This window comes from Podarcis gaigeae, assembly GCF_964106915.1.
Source record: "Podarcis gaigeae genome assembly, chromosome: 3".
Lineage (NCBI taxonomy): Eukaryota > Metazoa > Chordata > Lepidosauria > Squamata > Lacertidae > Podarcis > Podarcis gaigeae.
The window spans coordinates 107,468,687-107,486,788 of NC_139680.1; the positions used below are offsets into that span (position 1 = coordinate 107,468,687).

The following is an 18,102-nucleotide window of genomic DNA, read 5'->3' on the forward strand; positions in this document are numbered from 1 at the left end:
TTGCTTCAGGATGAGAACAGAAATCACACAGTGGCGGTGCGGCAGCAACGGGAGGCCCCATTAGCTAAAGTGGTGCTTCAGGGTAAGAACAGTTTCAGGTTAAGAACAGACCTCCAGAATGAATTAAGTACTTAACCAGAGGTACCACTGTATGCACTTGAATCTCTCCTGGAGGTGCCCTAATTCCATACGGAAGCTGGTATATACTGAGTCAGGTTATGGGTCCATCACGGCAAGTATTGTCTCCAGAATTCTCTTGCAGAGAGAGATTTTTCTCCCCATCTCCCAATTAAAATACCACCTGAGTATTTTAATCAGAGGTACCTGGAGTTGAACTTTAGACATTTTTCATCGGACTTCCTATGCTGAACAAACCTGAAGCCCTTTCTTGATTTCATTCTCTTTTGCCACTCTAGACTGTGGTCCCCCCCCCCCTTTACTACAGGTTTGTCTGTCACCTGTTATTGACAGGTTAATAGTGCTTTACAGATTCACAGAATTGTAGAGTTGGACGCCCCGCAATGCAGAAATCTTCTTGCCCAATATGGAACTCAAACCCATGTTCCCTGAGATTAAGAGTCAATAGTAGGTTCTGCCTCTTTCTTTCTTTCTTTCTTTCTTTCTTTCTTTCTTGTTAATTCTTATTATTTAAGGCCAGCTTTCAATTGAATGTCTCATCTCCCCACCCCCTGCCCTCCCCCAGCACCAAGAATTCATGACCTTTTACAAAGAAAGAAAATAGATCTAATTCCAAATTTGACAACCTCCTATAATTAACAGGGGGCAAACTATACATCATTATCTGTGGTTTTGCAATTGTTATGTTTCCGCTGGTGATCTTTAAAGCTTAACATTGCATAAGGGGGAAGCTTGGCATTTGAGTGGGGGGTGGGGGGCTGCCAAGCGGGTATGCTATTTTTCTGCGGGGGGGGGGGGGAGAGATATAGGAAAACAGTGGCCCTTGGATGAGGGAGAGATTTCTGAGCAGACAAAAGGGAAGAAAGGAAGAGGTTAGGCAGGACCTTCTCTCTGCTGAGCTGCTCTCCCAGCCCGAGGTTCCTTGCTTGCTGGTTTGCATTACAATAAGTCCACAGGTAAGAAGAATCAGAGCACTGTGGTGAATTGGGTCAGTGCATCTGGCTGCTAACCAGAAGGTTGGTGATTCGAGCCCCCTGACCACCAGGGACGATGGACTCGTAATCTGGGGAACCTGGTTCGCGTCTCCACTCCTCCACATGCAGCTGCTGGGTGACCTTGGGCTAGTCACACTTCTTTGAAGTCTCTCAGCCCCACTCACCTCACAGAGTGTTTGTTGTGGGGGAGGAAGGGAAAAGGAGATTGTTAGCCGCTTTGAGACTCCTTAGGGTAGTGATAAAGTGGGATATCAAATCCAAACTCCTCCTCCTCCTCCTCTTCCTCCTCCTCCTCTTCTTCTTCTTCCTTTCCAACTCTACAATTGTACAATTCTATGATTCTATACACTAAGCACTTATTTGTGTGAGCAAGGATTTCTGTTTGTGCAACAGAACTTACATGCCCTTCAAATGCAACCCCCCCACTGCAAAAAAAGATAGTGTAATTCCAGCTCCCCCTTTCCAGGACTGTACTCTAGAAGAAATATATCAGCACATGCAAACACACAGAGTTTGCCAGCAAGGGGGCGAGAGAATCAGTTGCAGAACCAATGCAGACACATCTCCACCGTTCACCGTTACAAGTTTCAAATTAGTGTGCTACGAGTAGCCCCCGGGGGACTATAACTGATCTAACATTTATCTGTAATTGAAATGCGGAAATGCAAAAAAAGAAGAAGGAAAAAAAGCACTATCTCAGCTGTCTTTAAATTTACTGACTCTAACACAACTGTGAAATGCTTTTCCTTTAAGTATTTGGCACAATCTAATGGGAGAAAAGTAAACACAGAGACAGAAAGTAGGAAAACGAGAAGTTGGAGGTGCTTCAGGTAAAATTAGAAAAGAGATATTTTTCTTTTTCTTTCATGGGGGTGGGAGAGGAAATCAATTTTGAATAACTGCAGTGGTGGCGTAAGAAGCCAAGAAGAGACATCCTGGATCAGAGCAAAGGACAATCTAGTCCAACATTGTGTTCTTGTGGGAAGCCTGCAAGCACAATCAGCCTCCATGGATGACTCCTATTTGTTGTTGTTATTATTATTATTATTATTATTATTATTAATAAATTTTTATTTATACCCCGCCCGGGCTCAGGGTGGCTAACAACAAATTTAGTACACTTAATTGATGCAACAAAAAACAGCATAAAATACAATATAAAATGTGAATAACAATAAATTCAAAAATCAAAAATCAATTTTTTTTGGGGGGGGGAATCCATCCAATAAACATTAGATGATCACCAGGGCTAGCTGGCTAAATTAGTCCTAATTGAGCCAGCATGGAGACCAGGGGAGAATTAGCTGTGGTATCCCAGAGCGGGTAATCTTCATAAAAAGGGAAAGGGGAGGGAAGGAAGGGGAATAAAAGATCAGGCTAAATTCAAATTGAAAAACAGGTGGAATAGCTCTGTCTCACAGGCCTGACAGAAGGAGGTTAAATCCTGAAGGGCCCTGGTCTCATGGGACAGAGCATCCCACCAGGTCGGAGCCATCACTGAGAAGGCCCTGGCCCTGGAGGGGGATAATCTGACTTCCTTAGGGCCCGGGACCTCTAAACTATGATTATTCATGGACCTTAAGGTCCTCTGCAGGGCATACCAGGAGAGGCAGTCCTGTAAATATGAGGGCCCTAAGCCATATAATGCTTTTATTCTGTGAATTGATTTTATTCTGTGAACCACCCTGAGACCCGCTGGTATCGGGCGGTATGTAAATTCAATGAATAACAATAAAAATAATAATGTCTGATTGTAACCTTATTCACTGAGGAAAAAATGTCATTTCGTGTCACTCTCTCACGTGACCAAAAAGCAGCACCAATATGAGTGCTTTTTTTATTACATTGATGCCGAATGTTTGAAGCTTCCGGACAGTTAAAAGAAAGCACTTCTTCATGCAGTGCATGAAATTAAACTTTGGAACTCACACCCACAGGAGACAGTGATGGCTGCTAACCAGTTTGGATGGCTTTAAAGTACTGTTTTAGGGGGACAGGGGGTGGGCTGGTGTGGAGGACTCCCTGGATCTGAATGGGGCAACTATGCCCCTGAAGGACCAGGTGCGCAGCCTGGGAGCCATTTTGGACTCACAGCTGTCCATGGAGGTGCAGGTCAGTTCTGTATCTAGGGCAGCTGTCTACCAGCTCCATCTGATAAGCAGCCAAAGACTCTACCTGCCCACAGACTGTCTTGCCAGAGTGGTGCATGCTCTGGTTATCTCCCATTTGGACTCCCATGCGCTCTACATGGGGCTACCTTTGAAGGTGACCCGGAAACTACAACTAATCCAGAATGCGGCAGCTAGACGGCAGCCTCCGAGACCACATAACACCGGTCTTGAAAGACCTACATTGGCTCCCAGTATGTTTCTGAGCACAATTCAGAGTGTTGGTGCTGACCTTTAATAGCCCTAAACAGCCTCCGTCCTGTATACCTGAAGGTGCGTCTCCACCCCCATTGTTCTGCTCGGACACCAAGGTCCAGTGCCGAGGGCCTTCTGGTGGTTCCCTCACTGCGAGAAGCAAAGCTACAGGGAACCAGGCAGAGGGCCTTCTTGGTAGTGGCGCCCGCCCTGTGGAATGCCCTCCCATCAGATGTCTAAGAGATAAACAACTACCTGACATTTAGAAGACATCTGAAGGCAGCCTTGTTCAGGGAAGTTTTTAATGTGTGACATTTTGATGTATTTTTAATCTTTGTTGGAAGCCTCCAACAAAGCCAGATGGGCAGGGTATAAATAATAAATTATTATTATTATTATTAGATTGGACCAAATTCAGGGAGAATAAGATGATGCTCTGCCTCTGTGGTTGGAGGCAGCAATGCCTCTGAATAGCATTTCTGAGAGCCACAGGAGGGGAGAGGGCTCTTGCACTCGAATTCTGCTTGTGGGTTTCCTACAGGCATCTGGTTGGCCGCGGTGAGAACAGAATGAGGGGCCAGATGGGCCTTGGGCCTGATCCCGCAAGCTCTTCTTATGCTACATCATCGTTTCATTTCTATTCCCCTCAGAGCTAAAATGGCCGGAGTGGTTTTAACAATCAATTCCTCTTTGCAGAGAACTCTGCAACTGTAGCTCTGTGAAGAGGTCTTCTAGCAACTCTCAAAAACCTTAATAATCTAGTTCCCATGATGCTTTGGGGGAAGCCATGGCTGTTAAAGTGGTACAGCACTGTTTTAAATGTAAGGTGCGGTTATGGCAGGTGTGTGGATCCTCTGTGAGATGGAGGGCAATGGGAACAGTGACTGGGATGTAGCTAAGGCTCTAGTCCTCACTGTCCTGACATTTCCTTTGTGGTCAAGTTTAGGGGTGCCCAACATGGCATCCTCCAGATGTTGCTGTACTACAACTTACATCATTCCTGACTATTAGCCATGCTGACTGGGACTCATGGGTGTTGGGAGTCCCACAACAGAGCAGCACACCGGCTATACCTGCTGAAGGTGCCTTCATTACATATCTTTAGGCACTGGGTGAAAACGTTTCTCTTCAACCAGGCATTTGGCTGGTTCACATCCTATGGCCTTTTAAATGTGTCTCTCTCTCTGTGTGGGTGTCCAGAGGTTAGTTTGGCTTTTGTTTTAGCGTGTATTTTGAGCTTTCATTCTGTGTTTTTATGTTATGAACCGCCCTGTGATCTTCGGATGAAGGGTGGCATGCAAATTTAATAAATAAAAGGAAAAACAAGTACAGTGCCTAGAGAGGGCTTTTCCACTCATTTCCCACTAAGTGTGTGATAATGGCTTCAAAGAAAACAATGCTGAGAATTCTGCTTGCAGAGGCATTTTCTATTTGTGTTTTCCACAGCTGTTTGTTCCCCTTTTTTGCCACATTTCTGGAGCTTTCGTTTCAATCACCTTCCAAGAAGTACATCGAGTCCTTGTTCCCTTACCCATTGAACTCCAGAATCTCTGTGTTTGAGATTACTGATAAGTTTCTGCTTTTGCAAAACCAACCGATGTTGTTGTTGTTGTTGTTCAGCTTTACCCCAGTTAATGCTTCCATACTGAGCAGAAGGGCGTCTATTCTTTATAACTAAGGAAAGATGGGTCGAGCTGTTTCTGGCCTGTGGCAGGTTTGCATGTGCTCATTCATAAGTCTGGTCCAACTCATTCAAAGGAACCACACAGGAGAAGAGGAAGCTGTCTTTTGCTGAGGCAGGCCATTGGTCTTTCTGGAATAGCAATATCCACATATTGTTATGGCTTTCCAGGATTTCATACAAGGCTTTCTCACAGCCTTACCCGGAGGTGGCAAGGACCTTGTGCACGCAAAGCAGATGTTCAACAACTGAGATACAGCTGAACACACAGAAAGTATCATTTTGGGGGTATGCATTCTACCCTAAAAGAGGGGCATCTGAAGCTACAGCTCTCCAGATGTTGAACTCTCAATTCCTGTTAGCTCCAGACAGCATGGGAGTTCTAATCCAGCAACATCTGGAAGGCTGCCCATACCTGTGTTAAAGCAAGATCTAATCATTGCTTGGGATTTGCCAAAACGATGTTAGCGCTTAAAAAACACACACGGACCCACTGAAATCCTCAAGTGTCCCTATTGAGAATTGCTTTGAAAAACAAAACAACAACAGGAGGAGGACAACAGCAGAGAAATTCAGGACAAAGGAAACAGACCATCAACTTATGGTACTCCCTGCTGCAAGGTGTGGTGGTGGCCAATGGCTGTCATGGACTGGCTGGATGCTGAAGCGGGGTGGGAGGCACCAGCTGGGGAACCCCCAAAGGAAGAAGGCTCAGAGCCAGGCAACTGGATGATGATGAGTGGTCAGAGGGAGAAGAGAGAGCAGAGGAGGGAGGAGGTGTCAGAAGCTGAAAAGTAATCGAGGTTAGCGAGCAGGGAGAGGCTGGGGCACAGAGATCTCGAGAATCGGAGGCAGGAGAGGAAGTGGGGCAGGAGACAGAGATGAAGCAGGCTGCTGAAGAAGCCAGGGGGTCGCCCCCTCCTGCCGCAACCAGCTCCCCTCCTGCCTGGTCTCCCAGAATAGGCAGAGAAATGAAGAGGGCAGAGCAAAGAGAGAAAAGACAACAGAGTCTTAGGCTGCTGGGAAAGGAATCAGGGGGGGGGGGAGCCTTAGAAAGCTATGGGAAGGTGAGGACCCTCAGTTCTCGCAACTGCTTCACTGGGGCAATACCTACTGGGGAGAGTTGCTGTGATCAATAGGCCTGCACTGTGTTAATAGCCCCAGACCAGACTGGCTTTGTCCCTGGCCGCAATATAACAGACCCCCATCAGGAAACTACTGAACCTGATCGAACACAGAAAGGCAACTAAAATCCCATTGACAATTATGTTCCAAGATATCCTCATAGCCTTTGATTGGTTAGAGTGGAAATACATATTAGCAGTACTAACTGACATGAAATTTGGCCCCAACTTCCTACAAATCCTCAAGCAAATATACTCCCAAGCCTCAGCAAAATGCAGAGCTAACAATATGGATTCTAATACTATACTACTATGGATTCTAATACTTTGTGCCAAAGAGGCACAAAACAAGGATGCCCACTGTCTCCCTTCTTATTTATCCTGGCTCTGGAACCCTTAGCAATCCGAATCTGAGCAGCCACAGACATCAAGGGAGTGGAAATAAAAGGCAGAACCTATAAATTAGGGCTATTTGCAGACGACCTAATGGTTACAACACCAGACCCCATAATCACAGCAACCTCCCTAATCAGAGAACTCAACACATTTGCAATGGTGTCGGGCCTACAGGTAAATTTGCTTCAACACCCCTCCTCACACCCAAAAAGAACTCACTAAGGTTCACCAAAAGAGGCCTGCACTGTTTGGGATTATTTGAATAAAGAGTTAACTTCAATGAGACAAGTGTTTTTTTAATTGCTGGCCGGCTCCCGGCTCCGGCTCCTGACGACGGGTTTAAAAGGGAACTCATGGATGAGAGGTCGAATGGCCGTTGGCCATGAAAGTACCAAGTGCAGAGGCTTTGTGGCACTGACTGAATATCTGGGGACTGGGGGGGGGGGGCGTGAGGGGCCACACAAGCAGCAAGGAAAGATGATACATCCCTTGATATATCTTTCCAGAATCATCCTAGCTGGCTACTCTTGAAAAGAGGGGGACCGACTGATTTATCACAGTTCTACACTGCCCCTTAATTAAACATTTCCAGGGTAATTTACAATAATCCATAAAACAGCAGCCCTCAATAACGCAGTTGACGATCGGCAAGGATTCCCGTTCCTAACTACTGGGGAAAACCACAAATCCTAGCTTTAAAAGAAAGTGAGCGGGCAATTTGGCACAAGATCCTGATGTATAAAATAACATGCTATACTAAAAGGGGGGAGGGAGGGAAGGAACTTTCAATAAGCTAAAAGACTTGTTAAACCTGTGGTAGAAGTTTATCTGTTTTTTATTGGCGTAATGAAACAAAATGCACGACAAGCTGTTTTGGAGGTAATTTAAGGCAAAATTGAGCCGAGAAAGTTACATTGTAATTGTGCAAATTATGTATAACCATAAACTGTACATAAATGGCAGTAACTATAGCAGCCTCTGGAATATTCGCAATGATTTCTAAGTCCCCCCCCCCCTTGCTCTCCTTTATTTACTCACCAGTTTAAACTATTTTCTTCTTTGTTAACACAAAAATGTCTGCATTTTTTAAAAAATAAAAACAAACAAACATACAAACGCATCCATGAAAACTATGTAGCCGGTAGCAGTAAAGGGCAGAGCTAAAAAGAAAACAAGGAGACACCTTTAGTGAATAGTCTGATGGAGTGGAAAAGCTTACCTGACCCCCTGGCAGGTGAGTTGCTGGAGAGGAAGAGGGGAGGGCAGCATGGTGTAAGTGGACCAGCAGGAGAATCAGATTGCCTTCATTGGTGCGTTTGCACTGAGCTGACCTCCTGGCTGCCTTGCCCCTCCCATTCCCAGTAAGAAGCAGCCAATTACTTGCCAGGAGGTCAGGTAAGTGCCTCCGGTCCACCCCACCGTGTGCTATTGCCAGCCATATACAGAATGTCTCACAGCCAGGCTGGGACTAAGAGCCGTTAGACTTCTCTGCTCATCCATCCATTGCCATTCCGGCTGGCTTCATTAGAGGGAGAGAAGCAAGACAGGAAAGCACTGTCCAATGGCCTGCCTGGGACCACCTAACATTCAGCTCCTCCCCTCTTGTTTTGTACTGAGTTGAATAGGATACAAATTGCAGCAGTCTGATTGGTCCTAGAACAATAGGATTCAGAATGCAGCAGTCTGATTGGCCCTAGAACAATAGGATTCAGAATGTAGCAGTCTGATTGGTCCTAGAACAATAGGATCCAGAATGCAGCAGTCTGATTGGTCCACAGGAGCCACCCAATCCAGCTCCAGGTGGAAGTGAATCTGCAACCTGATTGGCCTACAGGTGACTCCCGGAATTAGCCAATCACATAGGGCCCATTGTGTAAATAATGTATATAAAGCAGACATGTATATAAAGCTTCCATTCCTCCTCACCACTATGAGCTGAATAAAGAGCATGAAATCCACTCTCGACTCCGAGAATATTTCACCTCTCTAGTGGTGATTGGAGAAAACAGTGAAGAGCTGTGCTTTCTGCTTTGTAAACCATAGTCAGGGTTATTCAGTTTGAAAGATAGGGTGGAAATAAGATCAGGGTCAACTGTTTTGGCCGAGATTTTTCAGCCTAGGAGAGCTACAATTCCCAGAGTGAGTTAACAGTCAATCCTGCTTCCTAGGGAACTCTGGAAATTGCAGCTCTGTGAGAGGGAATAGGGGTGCCTTAGCAACTCTCAGCACCCTTAACAAACTACAGCTCCCAGACTTCTTTAATTCTTTAAAAGAGGAGCTGACCTCCTCTTTTAACCTCTTTTAACCTGCGGCATCTACCTGGCATGCTGAATGTCTCAGGTTTAATCCCCAGATCTCCATGGATTCCCTGCCTGTAACCCCAGAGAGATGCTGTCAGTCGTTGAAGACAATACGTACTGAGCTACATGGACCAATGATCTGACTTGGTAGAGCAGCTTCTTTTGTTCAATCTCATTGCTTTCTTCAACAGTATTAAAATAATATTAAACACCTGATTAAATCTGGATCCACAATCGTGGCCAGGATTCACAGATAGCAAAATTGAATTCTCCAAAATATTCGCTAAATATTTCTTGAACATATCTGTATTAAGTTCTGTGGCCTGCAAACATTGTCTTCTGAAGGCGATCCAAAACTCATGCCACCCAGAAACTTCCAGTTTCAAGTGTTAAACTCCGTATGCTTGATTTACAGACTTTTCGGCAAATATTTGGAATATTTTAGTAAGGCCTTGGTTGGTAAGTAGGTATGCATTGGTGAATCAGACTTGTGCGGAATTCAGTTAAACAAAACTTACTCACGTCTATATTTTATGTCTGAAAGAACTGGAGGCAGAAACAATTGAACAAAACTGCTTGTAAAAAATGGTTAATTTCAATCTTTCAGTACACAACTCACTTTAAGGATGTAATTATGGTTTATGTAACCCACCTCCTTTACTCTTGATGAGAATAAAGTTTGGGGGTTTGTGAAAGAAAAGGATGTACCATCAACAAGACAGCAGATTTTTGAGGACAGTTACCCCGAGATAAAACTTGGCAAGCAAAACAATTAACGCCGGAGACAATCCATTCAAACTTTTTGTTTAGGCGTCTCAGCTTTTCTGTCTAGACTCAATAGCTGCTGGATAGGAAACACTGGCAATCTTTATGCTGCAACCTTGATAGCTTGTGAAATTCATAAGATTATTTCAGATGAAGGAGGGCGAGGAACTCATTTAACCTCAACTGGTATCTCTTCTAACCAGTGCTGTTTTTTCTAGAAGAAGAGGTGCTGAAGTTCACCATGAACTTCCCCCTTGTTCTTTGAGAATGACACTGATCACCCCCCGCATAAAACGGGGGGCGCCCTTTGCGTGGACGCGCACAGCCCCTGGATCTGGAGCGGCTCCATCAGCATAGGCTTGGCTTCGCCTTCCCTCAGGTGGGATACCTGGAGGTCTCCGCCTACCTCAGTCAGTTGTCCAATCCTGCCTGGGGGAAGCGTTGCCAAGGAGACCAGGCCAGGTAGGGGAGGGACTACCTGCCCACACAATAGAGGGAGGATCTTACCTGGGAATCCTCACTTGGCTCCAGAGCTTCTCCCACCCTACCCACCCTCAGTTAATGTCTTATTTTGCAGGTTCACTTTTCTTCACAGGTATGTGGGCGCTGCTACGTCAAGGTCACTGTTAAAGGGCCGGAAAGGAATTCCCCTGCATTGGCAGGTTTTGCCTTTCCCATAGCAAAACGTCACAACTTTGGCGGTATCAGGCCTTGGGCGGAATACTTTAGTCTATCTTCCTCTTTGCAGTGGTGATACCAGGGTTCCCCGTTAAAGGGGTTTCTGAAGGGAGCCTTTGACCGTACGCCGAGAGGTCGTAATTGCTCTCCCCTGCGGCGGCAGCGTAACGGGGGCGGCTATCTCTGCTTGGACATATGTTCTCCAGAGCCGGCCCACACCCCCCTCCCACACTGGATAACCCTGATGCTCCCTAGGTTCCCAGCTGGGGACTGGGGAGGGATAACGCCCAATGCCTGAGACAAGGTCTACCCACATTTGAAATTTAATAAAGTTGTGGCCAATTTAATCCCATAGCCTGTTGTCTTGAGTCATTAGTCCACATGACCGGGGGGGGGGGGCGGGCGCCCAGGATCTGGGTGACTCCACCTGTCCACGCAATGGTGCCCACTTGAGAGGTGCTGGAGCTGAGCTCCGGTGAGCTCTGGCTGAAAAATCTCTCTCTCTCTGCTTCTAATTTCAATAAAGATACCATGGACCGAGCCAGACTTACCCATATAAAACTTGCATAACGTTTTCTTCAATCATTGCCAGTCAAAGAAAAGGAATGGCATGGCATATGCAGGGACAAGGGCGATGGGTGGGTGGGAGGAAACAACTTGCTTCATGGATCATGGAAGATACACATAGCCTTATGATGATCTCATGGAGGATGAGGGGAATGAGGGGTTAAATTTTGCTTAATTCAATTTCCTGCATGGAGATCACTTGTGTACATGTAGGAAATTACATGTATTCTTCTTGGAAGCTAAGCAGGGTCTGTCCTGGTTAGTACATGGATGGGACACCTGATCGGCAATTCTTAAGTTATTTATTTGGATTTTTCTCCCATAGCTCCTTTCAAGAAGATATGATCTTTGCAGCCCCTTTTCCATTCTAACTTCACAACAACCCTTCAAGGTTGGCTAGAATAAGTGTGAATGGCCTACAGTCACTTAGTAAGCTTTCTACCTGAACAGGTGCTTTCAACCAGCTCTGTCTAAATTTGTTGTATTTAATTTTTTTTTATTGGTAAGTAGTACCTTTACCTTTTAGAATTTCACAATGACATTTCACAATGTCCGGCATGGTGAGGTGGTTAAAGTGTCTAACTAGGACTGGGAAGCAAAAGGTAAAGGGACCCCTGACCATTAGGTCCAGTTGCGGACAACTCTGGGGTTGCGGCGCTCATCTCGCTTTACTGGCCGAGGGAGCCGGCGTACAGCTTCTGGGTCATGTGGCCAGCATGACTAAGCCGCTTCTGGCAAACCAGAGCAGCGCATGGAAACACCGTTTACCTTCATGCTGGAGTGGTACCTATTTATCTACTTGCACTGGTGTGCTTTCAAACTGCTAGATTGGCAGGAGCAGGGACCGAGCAACGGGAGCTCATCCCGTCGCAGGGATTCAAACCGCCAACCTTCTGATCGGCAAGTCCTAGGCTCTGTGGTTTAACCCACAGCGCCACCCACATCCCCAGGACTGGGAAGACCAGGGCTCAAATACCCATTGTGCCTGAAATCTAGCTGAGTGACATTGGACCAGTCACCAGCTGTCGGGTTAACCTTTCTCACAGGATTGTTATGAAAATAATGTGGAGTTGGGAAGGACTACTTTCAGCAGACTGAGTCCCTTGGAGAAATGGTGGGATGAAACTGTCAGAATAACATAATAACCAGAAATGTCTCGACGGGTGAGGTAAAGCCACAATGCTAGCTTCCTAACAGGAAGGAGAGGGGCAGGGGAAAAGGGGCGGCGGGGGGGGGGGGGTTTAAAGTGGTGCAAATTTAATGGAACCAAACTGGCTCCACTAGGAGATTTTCGCTGCACAAACTTCTCTGCCACCTCTCTCCAGGTAAGCAACAGGTGACATGCCTGCTGGGAAGCTTTTGAAGTGGGTCGACCCCAGCTGGCAAACCACTTCTGATAATGGCAAGTTCTCAGTCTTTCAGAAGAAGGCATTGTCCCAACAATTATAAAAGCCGAACAAAAGTTTTTTGCTCAATATTTTGGCACAGGAACACTTCGCCTATTAGGGGGTTGATTAATGGCCGCTTTTTTATCTCTTTCCTGCTTCCATCTGCCTTTCTTCCAATTTTGGATTGTTGAGTGATTAGTTTCACAGAGGAACAGATGAGAGGAACAGATGAGAAGAACAAATGTTACCAAAAGAGGGTGGGGGAGTTGCCATTGAAATTTAGCCTAAAACACAATTGGAAGGAACTCTGGAGGTTCCTCTTTAGGTGAAGAATCTAAAGAGTTTTAGAAGATAATTACAACTGAAATCTCTTCAAAGACGGGTGGTAATTCTGCTTAAGTCTCGATGGGAGGAAGGCATTATGGAGTTGCTGGACTCCAATGCTCCTCTGCCTATGGTCATGGGATATGTAGTCCAACAACATCTGCAGGGCTCCATGCTGGCTACTGGCTTAGCCTCTAACGGTTAGAGGCTAGAGTCTAACCAGATCATGCCTTAGACAAAATGTGAAGTGAATTTGTGGGTCCTTTGTGCAATAGAAAATATGAGAATGTGGTGTGAAATTTTGCGGTCAAACGGAACATGGTTAAGAAGAGGCACTGGGTTCACATGTGATGCCAAGCTACAGATAAACAAGCAAAGGTTTGTAAGCCAACAACAAACCATGACTTCAGATCATGGTATGCTGGCAGTTAACAAACCATAATTAAGCCATTGGGCAACGTTCACACATAGCATGAATCCATGGTTTAGTAAACTGCGATTTAATAAACAACGGCTTAGTGTTATGTGTGAACTGGGCCAGTACCATTTCTAGGAAGAGTATGTCCATTGAAAAGAGCATTATGGTGCCATTCAACATGCTATGGGGGCTACGCATTATGTACAGAAATCTCTCCCCTGTGTGATACGCCTTGGAATGCACAGTGAGGTAACTTCCTGAGGTATTTTTTTTTGCCAAGTTCTCTCAGTGAAGTGTTAAACCTCTATATGGGACGTACTACTTCAGATTTAGCAGATTTGACTGAATGCTGCTGCTTACAGGCATTCCTTCCACATAGAAAATTTGTCTAGCCTTTCCCTGATATGCTAGTTTTCTACATGAGGTCATTTGGGAGGGGGAGGGGATTGAGATGTCAAGATGTGTCCAGCCCCTCCTGCAGTCCAAAGTGGTACAGCCCAGAAACATGTCTACCAAGAAATGCAAGTTCTCTTCAGGCATTCCAAAAAGGGGAAAGTGAGGACAACAGCAGGGACAAGCACACCTGTCCACCATCAACATTTCCATCACCTTCCATCTTGGGGCAGGTGACTGCCTGCAGCTGGGAGCCTCTGGTACCTGTGCAGGTTCTCTGTGCTCCCTTCCCCTTTGCCCCCTCCCCAACAGGTACACATTCCCAATAATATGAAACACCTTCAAGAAAGTTAATATCATTGTCTGATCTCCGGAAAATGAACTGTTGTCTCTGCCCCTACTTGCAATGGAGAAATAACTTATACAGGAGAAATAATTTTGTCAGGTTTCATCTGATTCATGTCTGCTATGTTCTCTCTTTCTTTCAAAACCAACACAAAGGCCAATTCCCAAAGTAGTTTAACAGCTGTTCCTTCACCCCAGGGGACTCTGGGAGGAGAATAGAGGACTCTCAGCACCCTTAACAAACCACACTTCCCAGGAGAGAAGCTATGACTGTTAAAGTGGCATAAGAGTGCTTAAAATGCATCGTGTGGCCACATAGAAATTCCGTAAATTATACCTTTGTTGCGCATAACCGCATTGAGGTTTGCTGCTGAAAACAAACTTTACTGAAATCTTATGCCTGAGGAAGAATCTGCACATGTTCTTTGCTCTTTCCCTTAGAAAGATCCTGACAACCCCTCCTCATTTAACCACCTTGACATGTGCAACAACACTTTGCAATGATGCTAAAGTGATGTGGTCTACTAAGGCACACATGGGGAAACTGTGACCTTCCAGATCTCAGACTTCAGCTCACATTGGCCTCAGCCAGCATGGCCAAAGTTCAGGGACGATGGGAGCTGTAGTCCAGGAATATCTTGGAGGACCACAGGTTCCCCATCCTGGGTGTCAACTCCTCTCAAACCTTCATGGATACAGGGACAATTGTAGAGCCCTTTACTGGACCAAATCCTTGCTATGTATCTTTGGTGCATAGGGTGAAAATCTGCCATTTGTGCTTCAGCAAGAAGAAACCCCACAATTTTATTCCAGCAAGGACACCGTTAAGTATTGGTGGTAATCTCTGTGTTACAAAGCTGCCGAAACATCTGATAAAGAACACTGCCTGTGTCAGTCCCCGAGAAATAAATGGGAACTTCAAGAAACTGCCTTGTAATTGAGAAATCCAACAGTGAGCTGTCTTCATTTATTCTTATTAGAGCTTCTTGTTCCATTTCATCCCATAAGGACCATTTGCTTTCCCCACTTTTTCAAAATTTAAAAGAAAACCATCCTTATCTAGGACTCCCCCTCACACGCCCCCTCCCCCCTTCACTTTTAGGAAACTCCGCAAAGTACTGTGTGATCATGATGCAAACCACCAACTTCTTTGCAAAGGAAAAAACGTCTCGACAGAGAAGATAGGAGCTAGTTGCTACAATGCTCCGGTTGAAAAGGTTGCCAGATTTTCCTCGGATAAGTTGTGCTGCTTTTCTGCAGACGGACTTTTGCTTTGTTCAGTTTCAGCTGTGTTCAAGCAAGGATTTTTGTTTTTCGTTTTGGAGAAAACGCCAGGCGCTTAATATCATAAATTACTTTGGAAACCCCCACTGCTGGGGGAAACTCCGACTGAAACTTTTTTGCGCAGGCAACTTATCTCTCTCCAACGCTTGCAAACCTCCTTTGAGGAGGGTTGCCGTGGTCCCAGAAGAACCAGCGATCCCTCCCTCTGAAAATCCTCCGGAAAGAGTGAACCCAAAGGATGAGATAATCTCCAGAGACCAAAGCAAAAGTTTGCTGTACAGTTCTTTTGGTTGCCCAATTTACTCACAGTTCTGTGGCGTTCCTGGGGATGTCCTGCGGCACTTGGGTCACCTTGCTATCCTGGCAGGTGAACATCAAGTTGTCCAAGAACTGACAGGTGGGATGCCCGGAGCCAGACCCCAAGAGGAGAAGCAGGCAGAAGCAGGCAGAAGGGAAGAGAGCCATGCTTGCCTCTGCAATGCCCTCTCTCCCGGCCACTGAAAGAGAAGCTCCTCCTGCCTCACTCCTTCCACCGAGGCACCGCCTTAATGGGCAGTGGTGAGTTATGCAACACCCAAGGAAGGTCTTCTGCACGTCAGGGGTGGGCCAGAAGGTAGATCTGCAGTCAATACGAGTGATTTGCAGCAAGGTTTACTCTCTCCCCAATTGTTTGAGTAAACAGCAACATAACATCAGGGAAGGGCTGTAGTTCAGTGGCAAAGCACATAGGTGGACTGATTGATTGGCTGATTGTATTTACTGTACTTTTCCATGTATAAGACAATTTTTTAATTATAAAATAATGTAAAAGAATTGGGGTTGTCTTATACACAGATAGTTCAGAGACGGGCAAGCAGGAGATTGTCAATGATGATTGGGTGGGTGATTGGTGGCTGTGTCAAGGGCTGGTGTCGATTGGCTGTTGCTTTGTCAATTGGGCAGGTGATTGGTGGCTGTGTGAAGGCCTGCTGTTGATTGGCTGCCGCTGCAGCAATTGGGTGTGATTGGGAGATGGTTGGTGGCTTTGGTGGGAAAAAAAAAAAGCTCAACAACTCTGGGCAATCTCTCCCCATTATCTTAATTTGGGGTCCCCCAAAATAGGGGTTGTCTTATACACGGAAAAATACAGTACATGCTGCTTTTCATTCAAATGAATTTCAAGAAGGCTTACAACCAATAAATAACCATAACATAATAAAACACAATAGCACATCATGAATTCAGCATACATCATATAAAATAATTAACAAATTACCAATAAAACAGTTGCAATTAAATAAAACCACTTAACAAAACAGCAACTAAAAAATAAGCTAAACCTCACAATTACGGCAAGTCATATGATTAACAAATCAATGCGGCATCTAGAATCTAAAAAACGATATTAAAAACTTTAACAAAATAGCAACTAAAAATATAAGCTAAGCACTAAGTCCGTTCACACCATCTCTGCGCCCCCATGACTCATACCCTCTCTTCTTTAAAACAAAACTACACAGCAAACCAACAAGACAATCAATACTAATTGAAATAAAAAGAATTACATTTATACTGAAACTAAACTAAGACCCAGCCCCATCAAACATCCATCCAACCCACAACAGCTCAAAAAAACCAAAAACAACATTTAAAACACCACAGATGAACAAGTATTTTGAACATTTAAAAACATTTTTGACATGCTCAGAGTGAGTGTGGGCCCTGTCCCTTAGGCCAGGTGGAAATAGGCCTTGAATCAGGGAGCAGTCTTTCTTCCACACTCACAACAGCAGTGTGGACCAGGGGTCTGACTTTGTATGTGGCATCTGACAAAGGTTGCTAACAAGGCAGGGAATCTCAGTTCACTTCTACTGGGGGAAATAGTTGTCGTGGCTCAGAAGGTGTCATGAGGTGGGGAGCAAGGAAAAAACAGTCCCACAGGGATGGCTCACTCATTAGAGAGGGAGACTCGTAACCCCAGGGTCTTGGGTTCGAACCCCATGCTGGGCAGAAGATTCCTGCATTGCAGAGGGTTGAACTAAATGATCTTTGTGGCCCCTTCCCACTCTGTTATTATAGGATCTTACTGCAAACCTACTTATTTCACACTTCCCCAATCAATGTGCAAACTCAAAGTTTTCATTTGAAAATTGCACTTCTCCACCAAACCTTGCAATGCATTTTCCAAGCCAAGGAAAAAAGTGAGCCAAGGTTCGTATGCTAGTGAAAATAATTTTTTTAATGCATTATATTAGGAGAAATTTCTTGCAAGAAGGTGCGCATGGTGCAAAACTGCTCATAGAAATGTGTTTATTCAAAGAAATGTGCACTAAAATGCTGGCAGATTTTCATGAGTACTTGAAAAAAACAACTTGATCTGATGAACTGAATGTAGGATTGGGAAACCGAGAAACTGAGAGAAACCAAAAGTGATAGTTATGTCCCTCAGAGGCATCCAGTTATTTCATGTTTTCTGCACCTGCCTCTGGTTGGTAGACCTTGGGATGCTTGTAGATATCAGAGTTTGCCTCCCCTTCTCTGTATGGCCTGTCAGGGTCTCGGGGAAGGTGGGTGATGATTTTTTTGCTCATAATAATACTACAGTTGTACCTTGGATCGTGAACGCCTTAGTACTCAGACATTTTGGCTCCTGAATGACGCAAAGGGTTCTAGTTTGCGAACGTTCTTTGGAACCCAAATGTCCTCTAGGGCTTCCACAGCTTCCGATTGGCCACAGGAGATTCCTGCAGCCAATCAGAATGCGTGCTGTGGTTTCCAAATGTTTTGGAAGTCAAATGGACTTCTGGAACAGATTCCTTTCGGTTTCCAAGGTTCAACTGTATATGGTACTTTTTCATTTTACTTTTACTTTCAGTTTCACCGATGTTCAGAGTCTGTGGATGTTTGGAGTAGAGGAAGCTTGACATTCTGCTTGTATGTGCTCAGGGTGCTCTTGCTTGTTGG

At 45.2% G+C, this 18,102-nt stretch overlaps 1 protein-coding gene across 2 annotated transcripts in view; it reads right to left on the bottom strand.

Moving 5' to 3' along the window:
- Positions 1–15,695, bottom strand: part of FSHR (follicle stimulating hormone receptor) — a 99,487-nt gene extending 83,792 nt beyond the window's left edge. The window contains exon 1 of one of the 2 annotated variants that reach the window (XM_083733342.1): positions 15,467–15,695. In XM_083733342.1, the coding sequence (XP_083589468.1) occupies positions 15,467–15,624 (158 nt within the window). In that variant the 5' untranslated portion in view covers positions 15,625–15,695. The remainder of the gene's footprint in view (positions 1–15,466) is intronic. The other variant, XM_083733343.1, reaches the window with a different exon arrangement.
- Between the last annotated feature and the right edge of the window lie 2,407 nt (positions 15,696–18,102).